The sequence below is a fragment of the Raphanus sativus genome, chromosome 8, assembly GCF_000801105.2.
Source record: "Raphanus sativus cultivar WK10039 chromosome 8, ASM80110v3, whole genome shotgun sequence".
Classification (NCBI taxonomy): domain Eukaryota; kingdom Viridiplantae; phylum Streptophyta; class Magnoliopsida; order Brassicales; family Brassicaceae; genus Raphanus; species Raphanus sativus.
This window is the reverse complement of record NC_079518.1, coordinates 117,892-143,359: the sequence shown is the minus strand read 5'-3', so window position 1 is coordinate 143,359 and position 25,468 is coordinate 117,892. Positions and strand designations below refer to the sequence as shown.

Below are 25,468 nucleotides of genomic sequence, written 5' to 3'. Positions count from 1 at the left end.
AATGGGCCACTCGTATCGGCCCATTGCAATATTAGCAAGATGAAATTTCTCTCTTTTTTTTATCTTGAAGCACTAGAGGTTGTACAATGGGATATTAGGCTAAGATTCTGATATTACAATTACAGAAACAAACCTCACATATTACAATTACAGAAACAAACCTCACATATTACAATTACAGAAACAAACCTCACATATGCCCCCCATATGAGTTTGACGGAATTAAATGTTATGAATTTGCAAAAAAGAAAATGAAGCCCATTAGTTGTAACTCTATAGAAGCTGACACAACTCAAATAAGAAGTGCAGAATCAGTATTGAGGTGTGTAAGGGTAACTAGAAGGTTGGTTTTGGTTTGGCCTTAAATTCGTGTGCCCTTGTCTACTTCCTCTTGAGTATTGGTCCCACATCATCTGTTCTTCCATCAGCATTCTCTGTTTCTTCTCCATATCATTCATCTGCACATAATGTGGTGGCGCAACCACCAACGACGCTGCAAATGGATCCATCGGTATCGGTCCATTGCTGCTTCCATTAGCCGTTGCTGGTGCCGGAAGTGCCAGCATCGTTGCTGCTATAGACAGAACAATCATGTCACATTAGTAGAATGCAAACGAAAAAACAGAGCAGAGGAATAAGAAGCTAAAAAAAGTCAAAACCTGCTGGTCTTCCAGCAGAACCAAATGCCATACTGCTTGCGCTCCCACTGGCTCCATAAGCCGTTGAGGTTTGCACAGCGGCGTTCACTGTACCGTGCTGATACATTCCGTTAAGCAGCAACATATCAAAGCCTCCTCCGAGCTCAGTCTTTTGTGCGGATAAGTTTGTAGCTGATTGCACCAAAGCTGTCTCCCAATCCGCTGAATCATCGTCAAACGCTTCCCATCCAGGACCCGAGGCTGAACCTGAACCGCTCGCGTAAGGGCCGTCGAATAAAGCCAATGCTAAGCTATCTCCAGCTTCTGCAGCCACTACATCGCCGTGTATATCCACAAGATCCAGCAGATCACCAACTTCCTCTTCTTTCTTTTTCTCTGTTACCACTTCTTCCTTTGCTTCTTCCTCACGCTTCTCTTCTTCCTCTTCCTTTTGTGGAGGTGCAGGTAAGGCCTTGATCGCATTCATATCTTCTTGCTCCTCCTCTGTTCTCGCTTCATCCTCCTCTTCAGCAGAGTTTGATTGCTTGGTCTGTTCTAAAGAGGACTTGTCTTTTATAAACTCATCCATGAGTTCAAGCTTCTTCTGCGTGATCTTCTCTATCTCTGGATACTCTGAAGACCTAGCGATCCCTATGTTCTTACACCAAGAATAGAACTGATCTAGCTCTTCAAACTGTTTTGAGACCCGACAGAAAATGTCATAGACCTTGATCGAATCAGGTATGTCTAACTCCATGAACCGTTCGATCAATATCCCCATTATCTCAGTTACATCGTAATATATCTTAAAACTCTCCTTCGCTATCGGATACAGTGCCACAATCACTACTCTGTTGTTCCTCGCGCTCCCTATATAGATATATAACTTGTTACCCAAGAAACAAAGATTTAGATAATATAATATAATTTATACACTACCTGTTGGACGACAAGCCAAGAAACGGTCGAGGAGTTGCTGCAAATGGTTCATTCTGGTGAAAATCTGCTCTGTTTTCATCTCGGCGATGGGTTGTGACCTAACCACTATAGCCGTGGAGAGATCAGCCTCGGGGTCGTCTTTCTTGTCTTCCACGTCATCTCCTCCAACGCAGTAAACTCCACGTTTCCCATGTCTCGTTTGCATCCTGTAGTCGAGCCTTTCGTCTAGGTACAATGCGTAAGTCCTTACAAAAGCAGAGTAATCCCACGAGTTTGACCTAGAAACATCTCTAAAGTCAGACATGTTGAGAAGTCTTGTCCCGCGGCGAGTAGCGAAGAAGATCTCTTGCTCGTAGGCTTTGTCTCCTTCTGCTAAGAGGCGTTGGATCAAGATCAAGGTTTTGAGAGCGACGGTCCAGCATTTGGTTTTGTTAAGGCGTCTAGAGAGCGTGTTGACGCATGCGTTGATGTAACTGCGTGAGTAAGAAGTTAGGCTAAGAATCTCTCTTATGTATTTCTCTTCCGCGGGATACTCTTCGTGACGAGTTGCTTTGACGATGGCTACGTCAAGTTCTGATAGAGAAGAGCTTCGACCGTTGACTTTGGCTAGACCCACGCTGGTTTGGTCCTTCACGGCTCCTATCGCTCGTTTAAGCTTACTCGATCCCATTTTTGTGATTTATTACAATATATATAAGAAAAAAAGTTAGAAAACTAATGATTAAGACAAAGATATGAAGAGAGAAAAGGGAAGAACGAGAGGGTTGTTTTATTTTTTATTTTGTTCTTGTTTCCTCTTCGTCTCCTTTTTTCTCCTCTGTGTTTTTTTTTCAGTTTTTGTTTGTTTATTGTCTTCTTTTTCTGTATTTTTGTTTGTTTCGTCAATGCAGTTTCCTTTGTGTTCGTTCATTTTTAGCATGCAAGTCGCCGATATTCTTGGAGGTTTTTGCCGGTGAGAAATTAGCCATATGTAAACTCAAATTTAGAGTTAACCATTAATGGGGTTTGTACAGTCACATTCACCAATCATAAAAGGCCTTCTTGAATCTTCTGTGTTTTGGATATCTTTATATTGGGTTATTTATGTTTGTATTTCTTCTTCAAATAAGTTGCTAAATAGTGTGCAAATTCTTGAAAATAATATGAATTTAACATGATTATCAAACAAAAAAAATCGCCAACATTATTGGAAATTTTTGTCGTTGACAAATTACGCCTTGTGGTCTTCATTACGGTAAAAAGTTTTAGTTTTGTATTTACCATTAGTGGGATCTGTACGTTCACCAATCATACATCTTAAATGAAAAAAATATCATAAAAAAATATAGTTTTTTTTTTTTTGTAATATAAGAAAGATGAATCCATAACGAACGTTACATTTATAGAGGTACTATTTTCACTAAACCAGTGGCTGGGTTAAGGAATCATCATCCAAGAGTGCAAGATGAATAATAACAGCGACTACAACAATAAATGTCCAGAACATAAGTGACCCTCCAACCTAAACTAAGATTATAGCCTTGGTGGGTTTTAGCGGAGCCACTACAAACGTGTTCACGGCCATGAACACGATAATATGCATGAGATGCCTAATTTTACTGGCAAGTTGTGGGTTCTCATCCAGTAACAACATCCTACTACAGAATTCCACTAAACCAGACCAAAAACAAACACTGAAAATGTAATCCACCACATTGCTAAGCGGATCTTTGACAAACTGATAAGACATGAAAGTATATGCGGCAGAGATTAAAAAAAGTATTACTATCGAGTAGACAACTCCCGATGTTATCCTGCCATTTTGACCAAAAAATGAGACATGGATTAATTCAAATCAATGTCTCTTATAAACGTTAACTCCCTTTGTTTCAATTATAAGTTTGGGTGATGTTTTTTTGTTTCACAATATAAGTTGTTTGCAAAGTGTAATATAAAAAGTAAATTAGGTATTAAAAGCAAATTTGAGATAGAAATTGATCACCATTGGTTATTCTCTTTTTTTAATCAAATGCTAAACACATAAAATGTTTATTTTAATATTTTTTAGAGAAATCAAAACAATGTATATATTAAACCATAGGGAGTATATATCATAAATTAATCCGCTAGACATAATACAACTGTACTTACTTGATGATAAAACCATGTAAACTTTTCAACATGTCTCTGTTTATGAAGGTTCCGTCCGGCTACAACCAAAATATTAATTTTAGTATTAGTTTAATTGATCAATTCCTTGTTAGATGGAAGCAAATGTTACACATTGGCAATCCTATTTACACAAATCGAATTCTAAGTTGGACCTTCGCTTTTTATTTACTAACCAATTTTTTTGAAAAAGCCGGAATCCAAAACAAAGAAAGTAAAGAATCAACAACAAACCAGTGAGGGGTTAGGGTTAAGGGCAGCCATAGCGGTGGAAGAGGTAACGAAAATCCGGCGATGAAAGATTAAAATGATATTGATCTTGTGATCAGTTGAGATTGGCCTAACGAATAAAATTAATTATATATAAGTGTGTGTGTGAAAGCTATGTATGAAGAGTTGGTAGATCAAATTGATTTATTATTATCTTATCTATCAGAATGGAAGTCATGATTTTTTGTGTGATATATGAAAATAAATATTTTCTAAAAAAATCTATAAGTCATGATTTTTCATATGTGATATTTAAAAAGATTTGTTTCCTTAAAAAGTCATTTACATTATTTTCAATATTGCATAATAAAATTCCAACAATAAAGAAAACGAAGACTATTTCTCAAAAACAATTACATTATTTTTATATTGCATAAAAGATTCCAACAATAAAGAAAACTAATACTATTATCTCAACAATAATTTCCTTTGAAAGTTACACTGATCTTAAATTTTTGTTAGTGACAATTCTTCACACATGATTATCTTTATGTTTTAGAAATATATGGGATCATCTTATCTATTTTATCTATTAAAATAAAAGTTATTAATTTTTTTATTTGAAAATAAATATTTTCTTAAAAAATCTACTATATTAAAAGAGGAACATGATCTATTAATAATTTTTTTTGTCCAACTATTTTAATACAATTATTTAAATCTCTTACTAATTATTTAAGAAAATGTTTCCATAAATACAAGATAAACACAAATATAATTAAAAACACATTCATATACAATATTTGAAAATAATTTTTTTTTCCTTAAAAATTACTTACATTATTATTTTTTATTTGCATAACAAAGTCCCAACAATAAAGAAAACTAAGAATAAGATCTCAACAATAATTTTCGTTGTAAATCACATTAATCTTAATTTTTTTATTAGTGACATTTTCATATGATTTTTTTTTGTTTTGGCAACTAAACAAACTTATATATACTCTGAAAACCAAACTATGTATAGTTATATTTTTGGACAAAATACGGGATTATCTTAAGATTCTTAACTATTAAATTACGAGCTTTATTGATATAAAAGTCGTGTGAAGACATTTGGAGGGAAATCTCAGTGTCATCAAATGCTCTATGTCATCGACCTCCCTGGGGTTACCCTCTCGATCTCTTGACGCATATGTTCCTTTAATTAGACCCTTTGAATATCTCTATCAATCAGATTTAAGCATTGAGTTAACACACACACACTTGTAGGACTCCTCGTGCTTAAAGAATACACAAGCTCTTGCAACTAAAGATACAAAAGCAACAGTCATCTTGTACATGCGCCATGGTCAGTTTCCATTCCACTCTTAGCAAAATTATTTTGTGTTTCATATTTCTCAAGTTTGTAATGTAACTCACACTTATGTCTGGCAGTTTCATGTTGTGTGTGTCATTCTATTTAATCAAGTCGAAACAGCTCCACACTGTTATACAATACCGTCTTTTGACTTCTATTTATCGTCGGAAACAACAGCAGTTGCGGAGAAACTGCACGCAGTTCGTGTTGAACGGAAACGGTACAATAATTTACAAAACTGGAATTTCTCAACATCTGAGAATCTCAATCTCGAATCCTATCGAACATGGGATGCTCCATTAACTCTCTGGCAGAAGGACGACGGCTCGGGTCACGATCCATCATTGTCTGTTTCAAAACAATATGTCAGAAACTCTCTCTAAAAATGCCATGTTCCAACAATGTTCACAGAGACAAGAAAGCAAATAAACGACCTACCTTAAGCAGTTGCTGTAACTGTAACGAATGGCCGGGAAGAAGAGGAAGTTTGCCTTCTTTGATATTGAGGGACTTGTTTCTTGATTCTGTAAGTGGTGATCCTCTAATCAGCTCGTAAACCGTGACACCCAAAGAGAAGATATCCACTTTATCAAGGTGCTCGTAGTTTTCGTTTAGTATTTCTTGTGGCATGTAACGTGCATCCCCTTCTTCTACTGGCAAGCTTTTGTCCAACCTCGTTGCACAACCGAAGTCACCGAGCTTGCAGACACCGTTCTTGATGTATATATTCTCGGGTTTTACATCTAAATGAGCTATTCCTCTCTCATGCACAAACTGTAACGCCTTGGCTATCTGTAACAGACAGTTGGTAATATTATGTATACAAGAATTCTCAGGAAACAAGAAACTCTCTAATACTCATTATTATTTTTTTAATGGAAGAGTGTGTACCTGATGCATAATCACCAAAATCTCTCTCTCTGAGATCCTAAGAGAAGATTTCTTGGACAAGCTGTGATCACAGAGTTCCAGTTGAATGTATAACTGCTCGTTTTCAAACCACGAATTGTAGTATCCTACTACATTTTCATGGAATCCTGCATACAAAACAAGTTAGAAAAAAGGATAAGGATAAGAAGACTAAACAAGGGACTGAACTGACCTAGAACAGCAAGAGCTTGAACTTCCATCATAGCTTTACTCCTGCAGTAAACTCGGGTATGATTACTTAAATAAATTGATCCAAACAAGCTGAACTATTTTTGTTTTTTTTATCAGCAAAACCATTCCTTCACTACGAAAACTGAAGGAGAAATTTTACCTCTCTGAACCTAGATACAGCTTCCTTGTGCTGTATTTCACAGCATACAAGCAACCATCAATTCTCTTCAGAACTTTAAATACACGACTGAAATTCCCAGCTCCTATTTGCTAGAGAAACCAAACCAAGTTATGTTAGAAGCAGCAACATAGTTCCATTACTGTAGTAGGATTCTGATATTTAAAAAAAAAAAATGATTTAAAAGGTCTTCTTTGCTTGCCTGAATTTCATGAAAGTCTGTGAGATATCTTGACAAGCCATCCCCAGCCATGCTTGCAGGGAGAAAACCTGGATTGCAGTACAGTTAAAAACATATATACAGAAGGGCCTCTATAATCCCTAAGCCTCTCATGAAGATGTCAAATAGAGAGAGTAGAGATGACTCACTAGCACATTTAGACCTCTGATATCCGAAAGGGTCAGTAGCTGTATCAGACTCATTCATAAGATATGGGTTCTTGAGGCAAGGAGGTGGCATAACCCGACACCGAAGAGCAACTGCAGTCCGTGAAACGTATCCAGTCCTCTCAGTATCATCCGCCATGATCTCGTCTGTGCCAATATCATCATTCTCTTGTTCATCTAGTCTATATTTTGAAGGCCAGGTAGAATCTGAAGGTTTCAATGTGAAACTGTCTGGATTATTGAAAAATCATTGCAAAACTTAGGAGAATAACACATGACATGACCAATCTATCATATATCTACATAATACTTGAGTGAATCTTTTAAGTCAACAAAGAGTGAAAGAGTGAAATGCAAAGCTTACCCTGCCGACATCTTTTGCTTTTAGCTGTAGTTAGTTTGACAGGCGAAGTAGGACAAGGAGAATAATCCTACAACCAAAAAGAGGAAAACATATATGATGGAGATACTGGGAATATAAACATGGATATTGTTAAAAAGCTTTCACTGAGTTTACCTCGCTAATTTCTAAACCATTCATCAAATTCTGATTGTCCGGTGTTATATAGTCAGGTGTGCTGAAAAACCAATCATAAAAATGAATATTATCAGAAGCTGAGAGATACTGTATTACAAAAATCACATGTAAAGTAGAGCATCATCATTCATATCAATAACTCAGATGATGAATCTGTTATCATCTTCAAAACAAAGCTTGATGAAGATAAAGGTAACATCTTCAAATCCAGAATTTTGACCGTTCAAATACAAATCCCAGGAAGATCTCTACTCTACATTCCATTCCCAGCTAATTAGTTACTCATTTTTATCTTTTTTACCAGAAGAAGTCTTGGCTGAGAATGAATTCCTTCTCTCCGTAATCAGCGTCTGCACCAACGGAACCCAACTCATTTCGGAGCTCCGACGACGAATCCGCAGCATTCGACGGCGGCGGACGATTATCGAACGAAAGCTTCGACAATTGACCCAATTGAAGCAGAGAGTGTCGCTCTAATGTCCCCTCCATCCTACGACTCTTCTTCCTTCGCCTCGTCTCGATCGTGCCTCCTAGGGTTTCCCTCTTCCCCAACAGTCTTCCTCTCGTACATGACTGACCACTTCTTTATGGATATTATTATAAATAATTTTTAAAACTTGCGCGCTCTCTCCCTCTTAGCGTTTCGAGCTTTAATTTGGGAAGGATCAACTGCAGCAAAGACTACGCTACACTTTGTTTCTTATCGATTATTAACCGTAGACTGTTCTCTGTATACTGTGTAGTAGCTTTTCGTCAGAGATTAGGTGGAGGTGCAGCGGATGTTCTGTGGAGCGTGTCATGTAAGCTTTGAGGTCCTTAATAATAAAGGGATTTTTTCTTTCTTTATAGCACTAGCTAGCACTTGGGCCACGATGCAGGAATTTAAATATTGCACCTTTTGAGATAATTAACAAGGTTTAATAATGTTTTATTGTATTTCCAAATTACGATTTTTTTCTCTAAATTACGATATTGAATTTCTGTTTAGAATGTTTTCCCTTAATTAACTCGCATTTCCTTTGGTCAACAAATTTTAAAAAACTGTCTAAATTTTATTATCTCTTTGACTCAGCAATTGTTAAAATACACAGCTCTTTTGGGCTAGAATATTAAATTGAAGAGTTATGATATCGATTTCTAAACAATTCAAAAATACCGGATGTAAAAATAATTTGAAAAATGTGTGAGGATTTAAATAAATAGAGCCAATAAAATGATATAATTTTAAATAAAAATGACATAATTTAATTTATAATTTATTTTATTTTTTATGAATTCATTTTAATATTTGTAAAAAGATAAGATGATTTTTATAAGATCGTATATAAGAAAAATAATAATTATAGTTAAGTTAAATATATCCAAAATTCTTTTTGTTTATTTAAATTTTAAATTAATACGAAAAACATTTTGTGATATTTTTAATTTTCATAAAAATTATTAATACTTGGACATGTTTTGTATTAGAATAAAAAGTTTAAGGATACTTCACTAAAATATTACATATTAAAAAGTCAGATGTTTTTATTTTAGCAAAATAAAATAGAATTTTAATAAATAGTTTTATTTTAGTTTTTTACGAATTCATTTTAGTATTTATTAAAATGATATACAAAAATATGAAAGAGATATGCAAAAATATGCAAAAAAATATATGCAAAATATTTTTGTTTGAGTAAATTTTAAATTAATTAATCAACAGTTGCTGTTATAAAGATATTTTGTGATATATTTGACACTGATAAATTTATTGATATCTTGACGTATTTTTTTATTAGTATACACTGGTAAATTAATATATCACCCCTGTATAAGTTCTTACGTTGATAATGAAGCTTTTAGTGTGAAAAAAAAATCTTCCAAAGGTCCATCAAAAAAGATCATACATTTATATTATGCATATTTTTTTCTTTGTATATTGCACCTTTTGAGAAAATTAATAATGTTTATGGTATTTCCAAATTACGATTTGGAATTACGGTTTTGAATGTTTTCCCTTAATTAACTTTAAAGACTTGCATTTCCGTTGGTCAACAAATTTTAAAAGCTGTCAAACATTTGTTTACTCTTTTGACTCTGTAATTGTTGAGAAAATAACTACACGGTTCTTCTGAGCTAAATTGAAGAGTTATGATATTGATTTCTAAATAATTCTAAAAATACGGGATGTAAAATAATTTTTAAAATATGAGAGGGTTTAATTAATTGGGCTAATAAAAGGCCAATGACAAATACTAAAGATAGTGAAGCCCAGTTTATAATATTGGTTATAACTAAAAAATAAATATATTTTGTAATTAAATTTAAAAGAAGTAGGAAATATTAGAATTCATTAATTATAAATTAATTTGACAATATTGTCTTTAGTAAATATATACAGGATAAAAAATTATACTGACATAATAATTTAATACTCTATATGTTCCTAAATATAAGATGTTAGAGATTAAACACACATATTTAAAATTTTACTTTTTACATTAAGAATACCATTAATTTTATAAATTTAAAACTACTCAACCAATTATTAAACATATTATAAAATATGATTAGTTAATAAATTAAAGTTTACCTAAAAGCACAAAACATCATTTATATTAGAACAACAAAATTTCTTAAAATATGTAGGTTTTAGAATGGAAGGGTATTATCTAGATTAATTAATATCCCAATCAATGGGTTCTGTCTGACCTCCTTTCATTGTTTTTAATATAGTTTTTTTGTATATGTAGACAATCAGCTGCAATATTCAATCTTCATGTTGCCTTACTGTGATTTCTTTGATTTATAAAAAGAAAAAAATGCTCAAAAAATACAAGGAAAAGGTAAGAAAAATTGAGGAAAAAAAATAGATTTTTTGTTGTTTCATTTTCATCAATGATTGCTATAGAGATGCACATAATCATGTACACTTATATAACATAATTTTTAGAACTTTTGGCTATGAGTTCTAAAAAATTGTAGACCCCATAACATATACATACATCTAAATATAAATATTCATATATTTAAAACTCCAATGGATAGATACCTCATTGGAGATGGTCTAATATCAAGAGAAGCCACAACAACCACATAAGTAAAATTCTCTAATGCTATGGAAGTTAACATATACGAGAAGAATCCCCATCCATAAATTGATATGAAGACATCTAAGTTTTCCTCAGTTTCTCAGAGGTGTAATGTGCTGTCATCAAAAAATGGAACATCCACATTTATTAAATGAGTAGAAGTAGAACAACTTCTATAAATTAATAATGTTAGAATTTTAAAATTTTATTAATTTATAGAAATGTTTATTTACAAAATGTTTCATTCTAAGATTTTTTCTATTTTTCTGTTTTTATTTATAAAATAAAAATATATTTGATTTTACCGTATACACAATTTAAAATTTTAGAAATTTTACTTTTACTTTTATATTATTTTATTTATTACTTGGTTTATATTTTATGTTTCATATAACTTATATATGATTTGTAATATAATTTTACTAAATATTATCAAAATATATTGGAATGTTAAGAAAAATGTAGGTAATTTCATTGTGAATATAAAACTAACAATATAATGTTTAGTTTGAACTTATATAAAATGTATATATAGGTATATTGTTAATTTTTGAATTTAACGAGACCATATATTTATATTAGATTTTTTTAAAAATTATTATATTATTGTTTTATCGATCTATGTTATATTTTGAATAAGCCAAACTTAGAATCTATTTTTATTAATTTATCGAATATTAATTTATAAAAGTTATACTGTAAGTTGCAGCTTTTAGCCATCGACTTCCACAACTTCCTTATCGACCATGTTACAATGATTATTTTGACTACATGATACATTTTTTTAGACACTCAAATATTTATTATGTCTTTTTAGTTATTTTGAAAAATGGTATATTTCAATCTGACATTTATTGTCATACTTTTTTGCAAAATTTGTAGTAGTGCGTATAAATCTATTTTATGCTCCCTTTGTTTCGAATTGTAAGTAGTTCTAGCAAAAAATATATGTTTCACAATATAAGTAGTTTACATATTTCAATGCACTTTTTCATTTATTGGATATTGTATGACCGATAAAATAATGTTAGATGTTTTATAATTGGTTGAATTAATTGATTAAATGATATTTTTTTTAAAAAATAACAACTTTCTAAATATCCGCGTTTTTAACCAAAACTACTTACAATTAGAAACGGAGGGAGTATTGAACTAAAAAGTAAAAAAAAAATCAACGCATTAAAATGTTGACGATTCTCAGGGCTCAGAATGTTAATTGGAGGAGTTGGGGTGTCGATTTCTAGTTAGTTATAAAAACGGGATGCAAAAACAAATTAAAAATTGTGGGAGGGTTTTAGTAAATCAGTCCAATAACACCGTCGGTCGGTAATAGGCGAACACCGGCGAGATCGATTTGAACGGCGAAGACGAATGTGGAGGCGAAGCAACTTACCAGTGACTGTCCAAACAGCCTTGTGAATTATTAAGCTTTTCGATTTATTCTCCCCAAAACATTCATTTGATTATCCGTTTTGCTAATTTTCAGGGAAACGCAGATTCTGATCAGAGCATATCTGGTGAGGAGTGAGTGATTGATGTTCGTGTTTATGTCTTTCATTGTCTAAAAGAGTGATTGATTCTCAAGCTGTTAATTTGGTCTTTACAGAGGAAGAGGAAGAGCACGTGGATGTTAGTTTGGGAGAAAATGATGATATGTTGTTGTGTCCAAGTGAGAAGGCCAACGAAGAGGCAATGCTCAATCTCTACATCTGATTCTTTTGCACAAATTAGATTGTAGTTTGATTACAGATTGGCTTGAATGTTATAGGGAAGAGGATTACTACTTCAAACAAAGCTCGACAAACTCATTGGTAGGTTTGCCTTATCTTTGCATTTTAGGAAAGTGTTTTCAGATAGAGAGAGCTTGCTTCTCTTCTGTGTTGCTTCCCAGGTGGTTGTGGTGGTGAACTATATTACGCTGAGGAAACAGATGGCCATGTGTCTCTGGAAGCAACTGTGAGTCCTTTTTTTTTAATCGTTCGAGGAATAATGGAATTGGATGGTAATGGTAGTTTTTACTCTTAATTCTTTTTAGCCAAGGAAGTTATCTTCCTCTCTGGAACAAGTTCCTGATTCCCCTGAGCAGAGTTATTTTGCTTCTTCAACAAAAGACGGCTTGACATGCACATCTGCGCATGAATGTCTGCCAGATGATGAGGTTACTATCTAATATTGGATGGCTCTAGTTTTTTTTTTCTTTTTTGTAACGAAGATTTATTGTTGCCTTCAGATGCCACATGATGAACCAGTGGCAACTTGGTCCGCTATAAGTAAAGAAGCCAAATCACTACTCCATCTGAATGTCATTGCTTCAGTCTCATCGTCACATGCATCTGGCTTTAGATCCAAGAGAGGCACTAAAGGTGACACCACTAAGAATTGAAAACTCAGAGAAACACATCATGTCTGCATACTAAACTTCTGACATATCTCTGTGAGTTGGGTTCTTATGTCTATGCAGTTGTCAAAGACGATGTCAGGCCAAAATTTTCGTTTCACTCACATACTCATGGAGAAACATCTTCCAAGATTAGTGACATGGCTGAATACTTTGAGCTTGCTGATGATCAGGCCGCCATGGAGGAGGATCCAATCGCTGAATGCCCCAACGATTGTGATGAAATATCAGATAACACTGAGGATGCAGTATCCAAGCTTTTAATCCCACCTCCACATCAGAATAGAGTAACAAAACGGAGCTCTAATTCTGTAATTTTTTCCTTTTCCAGTGGATTAGCAATTAGTCTCTGCTACTTTGCTCAGCCATCAGTTTCATTCATTGGCCTTCTATTTTCTCCAGTACAGCAGGCGCCAAGGAAAAAGTTTGAAATTTGCTCATAAGGGAAGTTCAACAAACATCCAAGATAGTGATAGTAGTGATGATGAACTTCCTGGACCCATGGATAGTGGATCATCCACCGATGACGAGGTCTTGTTCCCTTCCTCCCCTGTGTTCTGTGTAGTTCCTCTTTTTTTTTTTTCAGTCTGCAACTAAATCCAGATAATGTTGTTCTGTTGCATAGCCTAGTTATCAAACCTCGGTTCCAGACATTTCCAACCAGAGGAAACAATTTGTTGGAGACCTGTTTAATGAAGCAGTGAAAGCTTCCTCTTTGAACAAGGAAGGTCACTCATTCGATTCACCCAAACTATCTGGGTAAATCAAATTCTCAATACCTTTCGACTCCACACGTAGAATCGTACATAATCACTTGACATCAAAATCCCCTTTCTTTTTTTTTGTTGCATTTGATCTGCAGTGGATCTAGCCTGTATGGGAAGCTACAGCAGATCATGAAACAAGAAAAGGAGATGGAAATAGAAATCACGAAGAAACTGCAGGGCGGAATGGGACTAGCAGGTAATGCTGATTCGTAATATATACTTAAGTTCGTCTGCTTGTTTATCTCATTTCCCATTTCACAACTCAGATGCGTCGAGCTATGTTGATATAAAAATCGTGTCAAGACACTTGGAGGGAAAGCTCGTTGTCTGCAAATGCTCTGTCATCGACCTTCCTGGGGTTTCTCTTTTTGATCTCTTAATTTAGACCCTTTGAAGATCTCAATCAATCAGATTGTAAGCATTGAGTTAACTAACACACATTGGGTTTTGTAGGACTCCCTCTTGTTTAAGAATACACAAGCTCTTGGGGCTAAAGATACAGAAACAAGAGTCATCTTTAATCCTAAAGTGTGTGTGGATGTTGATATTGAAATCGGGAGCTTTGTCCGTATATATGCGCCATGGTCAGTTTCCATCCCACTCTTATAGACTCTCGTCACTAAATTATTTTGGTGTGATATTAGCTTTTTGAATTTCAACAGGAAAGAAATGGAAGTGAAGAAGACCAAGGAAGTGATTATTTTGTGTTCATATTTCTCAAGTTTGTAATTTAACTCTCACACAAATGTCACAAGTATAAACTCTTTAATGTCACACAACTTTAATATGTCAATAAAAGAAAATGTTTGTGGAAGTGTTCATCTTTCGAGTGAAAGCTCTTAGAGGTGGTTAGTATACTCGGAAACAATCAAAACTGGATTTCCTCAACTCTCTTAGTATGCAGAATCAAAGAGCAAAGCAAGCTCATGAATACGCAGAGAAAGGGAAGCAACATCTCTGGCCTGGCTCCAAGAACATGGCAATCTTAGCCATGCGGTTGGTGAAGGAAGTTAGGCAAAGTGCTTCATAAATACGAAGCTAGGCTTTGACGAGTCAAAAGTACTTGGCTTGTGATCACTTGACTTTGGTCGACCTTCACCATATCCCAGTGATTCAGTACTTGCTTGATACTCCAACAATGATGAGCGTCGACATGTGAGTGCTTGGGTTGCTGACATCACTTCTAGGCCTTCTTCTCAGAAAAGATTTGAATAAAAGTGGCCATGATCTCATTGCCCAGCTGTCTTTTTAAGTGTACTCTGTTTTTTTATTTTTCTTGAGAGAATGATCTGAATGTAATCTTCAGTTACGAATAAATATATATTAAATTATTTTGTATTAAATTTATTACGATATAAAAATAAATATTATTTTCAGACAAAACAGAGGGAGGACTCAGAGTCACAGACAAGTGTGGAAGCGTTTCTAAGATAAAAGAAAAGAAAAAAGGTTTGGTTTTTATTCGGGGGAAGCGGAGAAGAGAATTGAATGGCTGTGGCTACGGCTCCGTCGCTCAACCGCCATCTCCTCCGCCGCGTCTCGAGTTCGTTCTCTAAAGTGAAAAAACGACGGCTGTGGCTTCTACCAGCAGGGGACTCGAATCTTTTCAATTCTCGCCGGAATCGGGATTCACATCTCCTTGTTTTCGCTTCCTCTCCGTCTCCGTTGTCTTCTCCGACGGATGCTCTCACGGCGGAGTCTTGCGTCAACACTGGCCTCGATCTCTTTAAGAGAGGACGGGTGCGTGCGTTCGTTCTTTTGATGATATATTTTGTTTGATTATAGCTTCTCTCTGACGGTTACTCTGATTATACGAACTTGAAAACATAACCGCAGTTCGATCTTATCCAGTTTGAAAACAGATATCAGTTGATTTAATGGTGTTAATTGTTCAGGTGAAAGATGCAATTGTTCAGTTTGAAACAGCACTGAGTTTAGATCCAAATCCTATAGAGTCCCAAGCTGCTTACTATAACAAAGCTTGTTGTCATGCTTACCGGTATGTATGTACCACCCCCATTAAACTGATATATATATATATATATATGGAAGATACCCTGATGAGATTATCTTCTCTCTCTCTGTCTAGAGGGGAAGGAAACAAGGCTGCTGATTGCTTGAGAGTCGCTTTGAGAGATTATAATCTCAAGTTTGCCACCATCCTTAATGATCCTGACTTAGCTTCCTTTCGTGCATTACCCGAGTTTAAGCTGCTCCAAGAAGAGGTCCTTTTTCTCCTTCTCTGTTTTGGTCTTCTTATCCAGCTTTCTCTTTGCCTAAAAACTTATCCCAAGTGCGCAGGCTAGGTTAGGAGGAGAAGACATTGGAGATAGTTTCAGAAGAGACCTGAAACTCATCAGCGAAGTACGAGCACCCTTCCGCGGCTTTAGAAAGTTCTTCTACTTTGCATTTTCAGCAGCAGCAGGTATCTCAACCCTCTTTACCATACCAAGACTGATTCAGGCGGTTGGAGGCGGTGATGGAGCTCCTGATCTTCTTGAAACTACGGGGAATGCTGCAATTAACATTGGAGGTAAGTGAGGAGTCCCCATTAAAACATTGTCTTCTCCTCTCTCTCTCTCTCTCTCTACTAAGGTTTTGGAACAGCAACGTACAGGTATCGTTGTTCTGGTTGCGCTGTTCATATGGGAAAACAAGAAAGAGGAAGAACAAATGGTTCAGATAACTCGAGACGAAACTCTTTCTCGTCTGCCTCTACGCTTGTCAACCAACCGTGTTGTTGAACTTGTGCAGCTTAGGGATACAGTTCGACCCGTGAGTCTTTTTTTTTTGGAGTTTATTGAATATGTTTTTAGTGATTTTTGATGTTCTTGTTGTTGTTAAAAGGTTATACTAGCTGGGAAGAAAGAGGCTGTGACAGTCGCAATGCAAAAGGCAGATAGATTTAGAACCGAGCTCCTGAGAAGAGGTGTTCTCTTAGTTCCTGTCGTATGGGGTGAACGTAAAACACAGGAAGTGGAGAAGAAAAGAGGGTTTGGAGCTTCTTCAAAGGCTGCTGCTACGTCTCTTCCTTCCATTGGGGTAACGAAAAGATTATATATGTCCAAATGGAAGGAAACATTCTCATCTTCATTCTCAGTGACTTTTTATGTACTACTTGGTAGGAAGATTTTGATACACGGGCTCAATCGGTAGTTGCTCAGTCAAAGCTGAAAAGTGAAATCAGGTTCAAGTCCGAGATTGTCTCGCCTGGTGAATGGGAAAGGTCCCAAAACTTTCTTTCTTTTTTTTTTTTGCTGATAGAACAACTATATTGGTAACAATGCTTTGTGAGTCTTTAAAAAAAAAAAGAGATTACGTTGGGGTTTTTGGTTGATTCAGGTGGATAAGAGATCAACAAATAGCTGAAGGTGTTGTCCCTGGGGAGGATGTGTACATCATACTCCGGTTAGATGGTCGTGTCCGCAGATCGGGTAAAGTAAGTCTCCTCATCTCCAAACCCCTTTCCTCTCTCGTTTTTCTAACAAAAAAAAATGGTTATTGTTCTGATATCTCTCTATGCATTGTGTAACTCACTGTGTAATGGAAGTAACTCTGTTTTGTTTCTTCAGGGGATGCCTGATTGGGCTGAGATCTCAAATGAGTTGCCGCCGATGGATGACGTGCTCAGCAAGTTAGAGAGATGAAGCTTTCTTCGCATATTGTTGTATCTTTGACAAGAGACGAGAGAGTTGAGAAGAAAATCTCTGCGTTGTTTGTATTGTGTACACAAATTCCATGAGATTGTACTAGGTATATGTGAAAACAAGAAGATTATTGTTGTAAATAAAGAAGAGAAGAGAAGAGACGAATTGGTGTATCTTATTCCATTAATAATGATCTCCTTATATAGGATACAATAGCTTGGAGACAAAGCTTAACTTGGAGTGGGGAACAAGTATATCTAGGACTTTCCATATGGACATCACTACAATATTTATAACACTTCCCCTTGATGTCCAATATGTCGAAGTGCTTTCGAGACGCTGTAGATGCTGTCTCGTTAAAAACCGAGATTGTAATGCCATAACCGTCTAGAGTTTGTAATGTGTTTGGAATACTGCCTCGTTAAAACATTTCCATGGTAAACCCAAAAACCCAATGTGGTAAAAACGGGAAGCCATGGATAGGAAAAAGAGTACAGCCGCATTACTTCCCCTGAAGTGAACATCACTGAAGGCTTCTCAGTGATCGCATACCAATCTGCTGCATAAGCTTCCTGAGCGTGCATGTTGGTAATGCCTAAGTGAAGAGGTCGGCTGAGTTCTCGCTGGATCTGACTTAGAGTACCTTGACCTCTCCTTCTTTCTGAAGATCATGGGTGAAGAAGAACTTGGGGAGAACATGATTAGTCTTGTCACCCTTGATGTAACCATCTTTGAGCTGAGCTATGCAGGCCGCATTGTCTTCGTAAAGAACGGTCGGCTCGTCTTTACCATCCGTGATCCCACATGCTGTCCGAATATGGTGTGTCATGAGTCTCAATCAGACATACTCTTTGCTTGCTTCATGGATCGCCAATATATCCGAGTGATTGGATGATGTGGCTGATATAGTCTGCTTGACTGATCTCCATAAAATGGCCGTGCCTCCATATGTGAAAACATAGCCGGTTTGGGACTTAGCACTGTGTGGATCGGACTGGTAACCTGCATCAACAAAATGCTTTCATGATATTCATGGTCCATTCGGATCATATGGTTTATCTCTCTTAGATAAATTCGACCATGAATGTTTTTGTATGTCCATGATCTGTCCGGATCATGACATCATCCATAATCCATCCGGATTATGTTCTTGTCCACTATATATCTTATTCATATCCTTTGACCAAAACTCTTTATGAACTTTTAGTATATGTCCACGGTCTGTTCATGAAGTGGCTATTGTGTTATAGTTTAAAGTTTAATCAAAACTAAGCCACTTTTTGGTCAATAGGACGTTCCTCTCACTTGGATGGTTTAGGTCGGATTTAAGACCTAGAGGAACTGGTCGGAACAAGCTGGACGAGATGGATAGGTCGGGACCAATGATGATTAAGGTCGAACTAGGTCGGACATGATCCTAGTCGGTATGGTTCCCTTTGGTCGTGAATCTGATGGATTCTCAGACCATTTGATCATTCTATTCTTGGTACGTTGGATCATAGATCCCAACATTCATATACGGCTAATGATCTCTACTATAGATCATCGTAGTCTCTTCATAGCCTTTCCAAGAATCAATCATCTTAATCATCATTTCTTTAAGTATAAACACAAGGAATATATTGACTACTATATGGACTGATCAGAAACGTTCTTATAGAAGTTTCTACTAAGCATCACTTAGTCTTATCATATCGTGTGTACATACACGCATGCAGCTGCATTTCAGTCCATGAACAACGCAGGAACGATGTTGTTCTATGAGAACTTCTTTCTTATTTCTCAATGTATCTTATGTTACCTTTATATCCAGTGATATATCCAATGTCTACTACATCTTCCTTAGATGTCCAAATCTTTATTAATTTCGATATTGGGTAGTAGCATTCACCACCTAGGAATTTATTTCCTTGTTCCTTAGTCCCTGTGAGTATCCTTGTGTGATCAAGCCATTCCTTTTGAATGCTTTATGTAGCAACATGTACGACCACTTGTCTGTACTTTCATGTTCTACAGCTCACGATTTTCTTTTCCTCACAAGACTCATCTGTTCACTGGTTAGATGGCGTCTATCTTATGTATTTGGCCAATACGCCCATCATATACATTCTTTACTATAACTCCACGTCCCATTCATTTCTCTATGATGAGTACTCTTACGTGGGTTAGTGATCCTCGCATATCTCTTATGCTCAAGTGCTTTCTCTTTATCACTTATGAGTGTGTGTATGTGTCGACACCTTATATAATGTTCCATCGCATTCTATCGTGTTCTAGACATGATACAATCGATTGAGATTTTATTATTATCAGGATCATTGAATACTTTGTAGTTTGCAAGGCTACATTGTATGATACCTGTACCTTAGGACCGGCCGGTCTTATCTCATTGTCTAGTATAGTTTCTCTTTCATGAACCCGGATCTATCATTATGAGCACCTTATCTCTTTCTATCCGTGGTTCATTATATATGGAACATTCTGGTCTATCTTGTATAGACTTCTATAGCAACTTGATTATGTCTCTACTAGGACATTTATATAGTGGTGCTAAGCTGGTATGACTTAGTTATTTTTCGGGTCTGTCTGGCTATCATTCTTTCTTTGTTTATGGACGTCCAGTACATATATATCTGGTCCGAGGATCTTTGCCAAGACTTGGATGGTTAGAACCATTCCATTTTTTACTTTCTATTTACCAGCTTATAGCTTTCTCCATGATGTTGGATAGTCGGATTCATCTTGTATGTAATCCGTGTAATATGATCACCTTTGTTTGGCTCATGTTCTCATTGAATTCGTGGGAGAAAGGTCATGTTCTCTTATCTAACATATATTCCCGATTTTCATCTCATCCTTAGATGAGGTATTCCATCCTAGATGGCACATAGGTATGTGGTGGTTTATCCATAAAGTCTTAGGATGGTCTATATCTGGATTATGACCCTTTATCATCTTTAGACGGGAATATCTATGCTCACTTTATATGGCCTGATGTATCTTATCTTTCATACATGTATTCTTGTGGTGTACCCAAGCTTATAGACTTTTTAAGTCTCAACCTTATAGGTTATGCCTTATACGGCCAAGCTATAATGCCTTATGGCCTTCGGCCAGGCTTGTCATGTTCGGGTTTTATAGTATGGTCATGGACCATACGGAGTGTTTATTCTCCCCCTCATGAACATGCTATAAAATACATTTGTTTGTCCTCACTTAAACGTAATGCTTGGACGGTCAGCATGGTTTTAGACCATGATACACGAATTTGTGGTCTGGTCATGATCACGGGTTTTGTTCTCACTATCCTCATGATCAGATTATACTTTCGTGTTGCTTGGAACAATGAAGCCTACTGAGTTTCCCTTGTGTACATGTTTCACAACGTGAGATCTTATGGGATAACTCTTTGTGCCTTATTAATCAAGTTCAGACCAGGATGGCTAATCCAGTCATGCCATAAAGTGTATAAATTCGTTGGTGAACCTTACTGGTTACCTAGGCTTTTATGCCTTATCACACTGATCCTTAGCATAGTATTAGATCAGTAGGGAGAATGTAGTCTCGACCTCTTTTATATGTATGCCTTTGGCGATTTTCATTAGCTAAAGGACATTTCCTTTTTCTTTACTTTGCCCATTGGTTTATTATTGAAACCATTTTGATGTGGCTTGTAATGCCATTTCGACCTTTACTCCCTCCTCGACCATGATTGGATCTACAACCACGGTTATTGTGGTATCTTTGTCCACGGCCAGTGGGGATTTTGGGTCTCTCTCAATGGGTCTTAGGTGATAAATTTCGTGCCTCTTAAGGCCATGCCTTAGGTGTGGTGGTCTAGACATACTCTTCTCGAGTTTTCATTCTCATTTGTCAATCAAAAATATTTTTCAAGCAAATCAATCAAGATAAAAGAAAAACTTTTATTAATGTTATGAAATTTGAATGACAAATTATATTTAAAACAAAACACCAAATCATAAGTATGAAATCAGAATGTCAAAAGGCTTAAACAATAGCCGGCCAGTCCATAATAACATCTTGGACGTGGCTCACATTTGGTTCTCTATTCAATGAATAAACCAATCTCATCATCTATATGAGTCCACCCGAATTTTCTTTTCTTAGCTTCTTCAGCATCACCGTATATCATCTCACATTGATACTCGGCACTTATTTCCATAACATAGTCGAGTTTGTCGAGGTTGACTTTCCTTTTCTACTTCTTTTCCTCAAGAGCTGAAAGGTATGAGAGAAGGTCGTAATAGGTTGTGAAACCTTTAGCCTTCTGTGATAACAACACTTCCTTTGAATGGATCGTGTCACGAGTCTTGCTTAACAAGTCATAGTTTGTTATCACTTCACCACATAGTTTAAGACTATAGGTGATTCTCATAAGATCAAAGTGATAGTCATCCACGGATTCATAATCCTGGAACCTCAGAGCCTTCCATTCTTTCATGGACTCATCTAGTAATGGCTCGAAGAACATGGTGTTCAATCTCGACCAGAGATCGTAAGGATCGTTGATGTAACTGCACTCATCATACAGATCCTTCACGAGATGCTTTCTCATTATCAAAACAGCTGTAGGCCTTTCATATGCAAGGGTATCATTGCCGTATTTGATACACTTCCCAAGTCCTTTAGACTTTAAATCGGCTGAAGTGTTCATCGCCCAATCAAGGTAATTGTCTCCATTGAGATCAAGGGCTGGGTAATCCGAGTGATGGAGTCTCGACATCTGAATCATATCAAAATGATTTGTGTTAGTACATACAATTTCTGATGCCATTGGCTATCCAAGAAATAAAAGGCATTCGGCCAGTATGTAAACAATAAAGCCATATGGCTTGTGTGACCAATGCCATTCGGCTATTACACAATTAAATCACATTGCCAGCAAACAAATAAGAGGGTCATACGGCCAGTTTGCATTCTCTTTAGAAATTTACTTTCTCATAACTCATCCATCTCTTAATCAACTTGTTTGATTTATAAATCCCTTGAAAATAGTGGGATGGACGAGTGCATGGTCTAGCCATACCATATGGTATGCTACATCGCCTCATGCGGTTTAATGGTCTAGTAGTACCATTCGGTACACTTCCTCGACCAAATAAAACGGATCGTGATTTAGCTGCACTGTGGTGCGCATCATCCATCACCGGTGATTGTGGATCACTGTAGATCATCGAGGATCACCGTGGATCACCTTGGATCACTGATCATCATAGATCATCGCGGATCATCGAAGATCATCATGGATCATAGATCAACGCGGATCATCGTGGATGATCACCGTGAATCACGGGTGAAAAATCTAGTTGCACCTGAGGGTGAACATCATCGACCATTGATTTTATTTTATGGTCTAATCGTACTTAAGAGTACGTATCATCGACCTTTACTTCATATGGTCTAGTCATACCTATTGGTATGCATCATTGACTTAAAAGAAAATCATGGTCTAGCCACACTATGGTGTGCATCATCGACCAAAAGATGTGGAAAACATTAACCTTATGTTTTGTTTGGACATATAGCGTGTCATCCTTAAAGGGGTATCACTTGTTGTCCATACAAAACGAAAGTCATGTAATCACATGCTTTATATTTTAGGGTTTAGGGTTTCTTAAAATCAGATTTAAACTTTTAAGGATTAGGGTTTAAAATTCAAATCTGTTTTTAGGATTAGGTTAAACATTGACCTTAAATTTTGTTTGGACATATAGCGTGTCATCCTTAAAGGGGTATCACTTGTTGTCCATACAAAACTAAAGTCATGTAAAACTATTAAGGGTTTAGGGTTTTGATTTTAAAATAAACAAGAACTAAAATCAACCAAATCAAATCGCAAAATTTTTAAATCGGATTTAAGATGAAGAGAAGTTTAAAACCCGAATTGCTTGAACCACAAGTAAAGATTAGGGTTCTTGAGATCTTACCTTAATCTTTGCCGATCTTTTCTCCTTGGTTCCTCTTTTAGAAACCTTGAATAATCAACAATGAAAGTTTCAAAGTTGGATTAGTATGAGACCTAAGAACAATAGATATCGAAATTAAGAGAGATAAGGAGTTGGCGGCTATTAGGGTTTTGGATGATCTTTGACGACGCGGCTTGCACTGGGAGGTGACGGCGCGTCTAGAGTCGGATTGATGCGTGGTCTGCGGCGCTGGATTCGTCTCGTCAAGAGCTTCAATTTGATATATTACTCGTCGTCTGGATCCTTAAGGTTAGGGAGATATGGCGGTTTGAAGTTGCGGCCGAAATTAGGGTTTTTGTGATCGCCGGATTTTAGCTAGGGTTTAGAGTCTCGTGCTGATAGCGTGTTGTAAATAAAGAAGAGAAGAGAAGAGACGAATTGGTGTATCTTATTCCATGAATAATGATCTCCTTATATAGGATACAATAGCTTGGAGACAAAGCTTAACTTGGAGTGGGGAACAAGTATATCTAGGACTTTCCATATGGACATCACTACAATATTTATAACAATTATTGTATTTTCTCAAAGAAAGTTTTTTTTTTGTTGTATTTAGTGGCGGTGACTCTTCCTCTTAAATGAGTCGTTTGGCTTTCAATTCATGTTTTTTTGGTGATGATGATTGATTCATGGATGTAAAGATATTCTGTGAAGTCTGTGTTGTAAGTATGAAACGCGTTTTCATTCGGTGAGAATCAAAACTCAGGATTTTTAAGAGGTTTTGTATTTATTTAAAAACATGATTATTTTTTTTTAAAAGAAAGTGATAGTGTCTAATAATTCCTTTGATTATTTTAGATTTTTAGTTAAAGAAAGGTTAGGTTTCATTGTCTTTGTTTTACTTGGGATAACGATGTCCCAACTCCTACATTTCATAGTCGTTGGGGAAAGAAAAAAACGAATCATAGCTTTTCCTTGTTTCATTATACGTATTCTTTTTGTGGTAAGTACATCTAACTTAGAGATAACAAAATGCAGATAGTGAATGGCGATACTAAGACCAATATGATGATGACTCAAGTATCGATTGAAAATTAGAGAGCAATTTGCCTGCCACTTAATGTTACCTGAAACCAATTATAGTTTACCTTGGTGTAATCTAGATTCAGTGCTTGCAGAGATCATTAAGAAAATATGATCATATTGATCTTATTTAAAAAAAAAAAAATTGAAATGGATAATGAGAAAAAACGATTGACCGCTCAAATATATATCAAATCGTTTTGGTACAATACGTGTCGGCTCTAACAAATATTCAACCACTCCCAACAATTCTCCATTAAATAAATCATTCAGCTTGCATAAATCTCTTCTAAATATTTCATTGTCAAACCAGAAAAAAATTGTTACAAAAACTTAGTCCACACTCCCCATTTCTATATAAACATCAACTTAAGCAACAATAATAACACAAAATAAACCTAACAAAAGAAAAGAAGAAAAAAAAAGACTAACAAAATGGCCAAGCCTTTTAGTCTGTTTCCAACCCTTATGATACTCAGTTTCTTCATAATCTCTTCCCCTTTGATCCAAGCCGGCTTCACCAATGACATGGACGGTCTGGAATGGGCCACGAACGGTGTCCATGACCACTCCTCAGGCTGCCACGGTTCAATAGCAGATTGTATCGGGGCAGAGGAAGAGGAAATGGACACAGAAATCAGCAGAAGAATATTGGCGACAACAAAGTACATAAGCTATCAATCTTTGAAGCGGAACAGTGTGCCATGTTCGAGAAGAGGAGCGTCATATTATAATTGTCAGAACGGAGCTCAGGCTAATCCTTATAGTCGTGGTTGCAGCTCAATTGCTCGTTGCAGGAGTTAGCGCTCCACAAAGAAGTTCTCCTTCTCTCTTCATTATGCTGTCTTATAATTAATTATACGGTACTCACATAAGTTGGATTTGGATGTGAATGACCTTTGTTTGTTCCGTGATGATCCATGACGTGATTAGTGTTTCTTTAAGCTTTTGAATATTTCATGTGTATATTCTCTGTATCTCTTGCACAGTAATACTAAAAATAAGTCTGATCAAGACCAGGTTTGGTTTGATCCGGTAAATACTAAAAATGGAACTATAGGTTAGAAAAGAAAACA

General features: G+C 36.1%; 5 protein-coding genes across 14 annotated transcripts; 3 read left to right on the top strand and 2 right to left on the bottom strand.

Annotated features, from left to right (window-relative positions):
* Positions 1 to 122: 122 nt before the first annotated feature.
* On the bottom strand, positions 123 to 2,442 carry LOC108837446 (putative clathrin assembly protein At1g03050). Of its 2 annotated transcripts, none has more exons than XM_056991883.1 (3): positions 1,578 to 2,442; positions 660 to 1,508; positions 123 to 574 (listed from the first exon to the last, which is right to left on the bottom strand). In XM_056991883.1, exons 1-3 carry the CDS (start codon positions 2,245 to 2,247, stop codon positions 312 to 314), a joined length of 1,782 nt encoding a protein of 593 aa, XP_056847863.1. In that variant the 5' UTR covers positions 2,248 to 2,442; the 3' UTR covers positions 123 to 311. The 2 variants fall into 2 exon arrangements, with proteins under 2 accessions (XP_056847863.1, XP_018465992.1); XM_018610490.2 differs by having other exon boundaries at positions 123 to 571.
* Positions 2,443 to 5,372: 2,930 nt separating this feature from the next.
* On the bottom strand, positions 5,373 to 8,106 carry LOC108819231 (wee1-like protein kinase). 2 transcript variants are annotated; one of them, XM_018592229.2, is made up of 10 exons: positions 7,801 to 8,106; positions 7,479 to 7,539; positions 7,326 to 7,392; positions 6,944 to 7,192; positions 6,777 to 6,844; positions 6,557 to 6,666; positions 6,398 to 6,438; positions 6,187 to 6,332; positions 5,734 to 6,087; positions 5,373 to 5,643 (listed from the first exon to the last, which is right to left on the bottom strand). In XM_018592229.2, exons 1-10 carry the CDS (start codon positions 7,986 to 7,988, stop codon positions 5,560 to 5,562), a joined length of 1,368 nt encoding a protein of 455 aa, XP_018447731.1. In that variant the 5' UTR covers positions 7,989 to 8,106; the 3' UTR covers positions 5,373 to 5,559. The 2 variants fall into 2 exon arrangements, with proteins under 2 accessions (XP_018447731.1, XP_018447732.1); XM_018592230.2 differs by having other exon boundaries at positions 6,944 to 7,168.
* Positions 8,107 to 11,827: 3,721 nt separating this feature from the next.
* LOC108819430 (uncharacterized) lies at positions 11,828 to 14,549 on the top strand. Of its 7 annotated transcripts, none has more exons than XM_018592469.2 (14): positions 11,828 to 11,965; positions 12,057 to 12,087; positions 12,177 to 12,259; positions 12,339 to 12,381; positions 12,462 to 12,526; positions 12,606 to 12,728; positions 12,801 to 12,933; positions 13,032 to 13,279; positions 13,371 to 13,499; positions 13,594 to 13,727; positions 13,831 to 13,931; positions 14,002 to 14,093; positions 14,189 to 14,319; positions 14,398 to 14,549. In XM_018592469.2, exons 1-14 carry the CDS (start codon positions 11,942 to 11,944, stop codon positions 14,462 to 14,464), a joined length of 1,404 nt encoding a protein of 467 aa, XP_018447971.1. In that variant the 5' UTR covers positions 11,828 to 11,941; the 3' UTR covers positions 14,465 to 14,549. The 7 variants fall into 7 exon arrangements, with proteins under 7 accessions (XP_018447971.1, XP_018447970.1, XP_018447967.1 ...); XM_018592468.2 differs by having other exon boundaries at positions 11,855 to 11,985; positions 12,057 to 12,094; positions 13,032 to 13,255; XM_018592465.2 differs by having other exon boundaries at positions 11,856 to 11,985; positions 12,057 to 12,094.
* Positions 14,550 to 15,124: 575 nt separating this feature from the next.
* On the top strand, positions 15,125 to 17,555 carry LOC108818652 (protein LOW PSII ACCUMULATION 1, chloroplastic). 2 transcript variants are annotated; one of them, XM_018591570.2, is made up of 9 exons: positions 15,126 to 15,475; positions 15,631 to 15,734; positions 15,825 to 15,960; positions 16,037 to 16,268; positions 16,353 to 16,510; positions 16,583 to 16,777; positions 16,861 to 16,961; positions 17,078 to 17,174; positions 17,308 to 17,555. In XM_018591570.2, exons 1-9 carry the CDS (start codon positions 15,224 to 15,226, stop codon positions 17,380 to 17,382), a joined length of 1,350 nt encoding a protein of 449 aa, XP_018447072.1. In that variant the 5' UTR covers positions 15,126 to 15,223; the 3' UTR covers positions 17,383 to 17,555. The 2 variants fall into 2 exon arrangements, 1 of the variants encoding a protein (XP_018447072.1); XR_001944162.2 differs by lacking the exon at positions 17,308 to 17,555 and having other exon boundaries at positions 15,125 to 15,475; positions 16,865 to 16,961; positions 17,078 to 17,121.
* Positions 17,556 to 24,718: 7,163 nt separating this feature from the next.
* On the top strand, positions 24,719 to 25,411 carry LOC130494414 (protein RALF-like 1). Its single transcript, XM_056991853.1, has one exon. It carries the CDS (start codon positions 24,828 to 24,830, stop codon positions 25,194 to 25,196), a length of 369 nt encoding a protein of 122 aa, XP_056847833.1. The 5' UTR covers positions 24,719 to 24,827; the 3' UTR covers positions 25,197 to 25,411.
* The last annotated feature ends 57 nt before the right edge of the window (positions 25,412 to 25,468 follow it).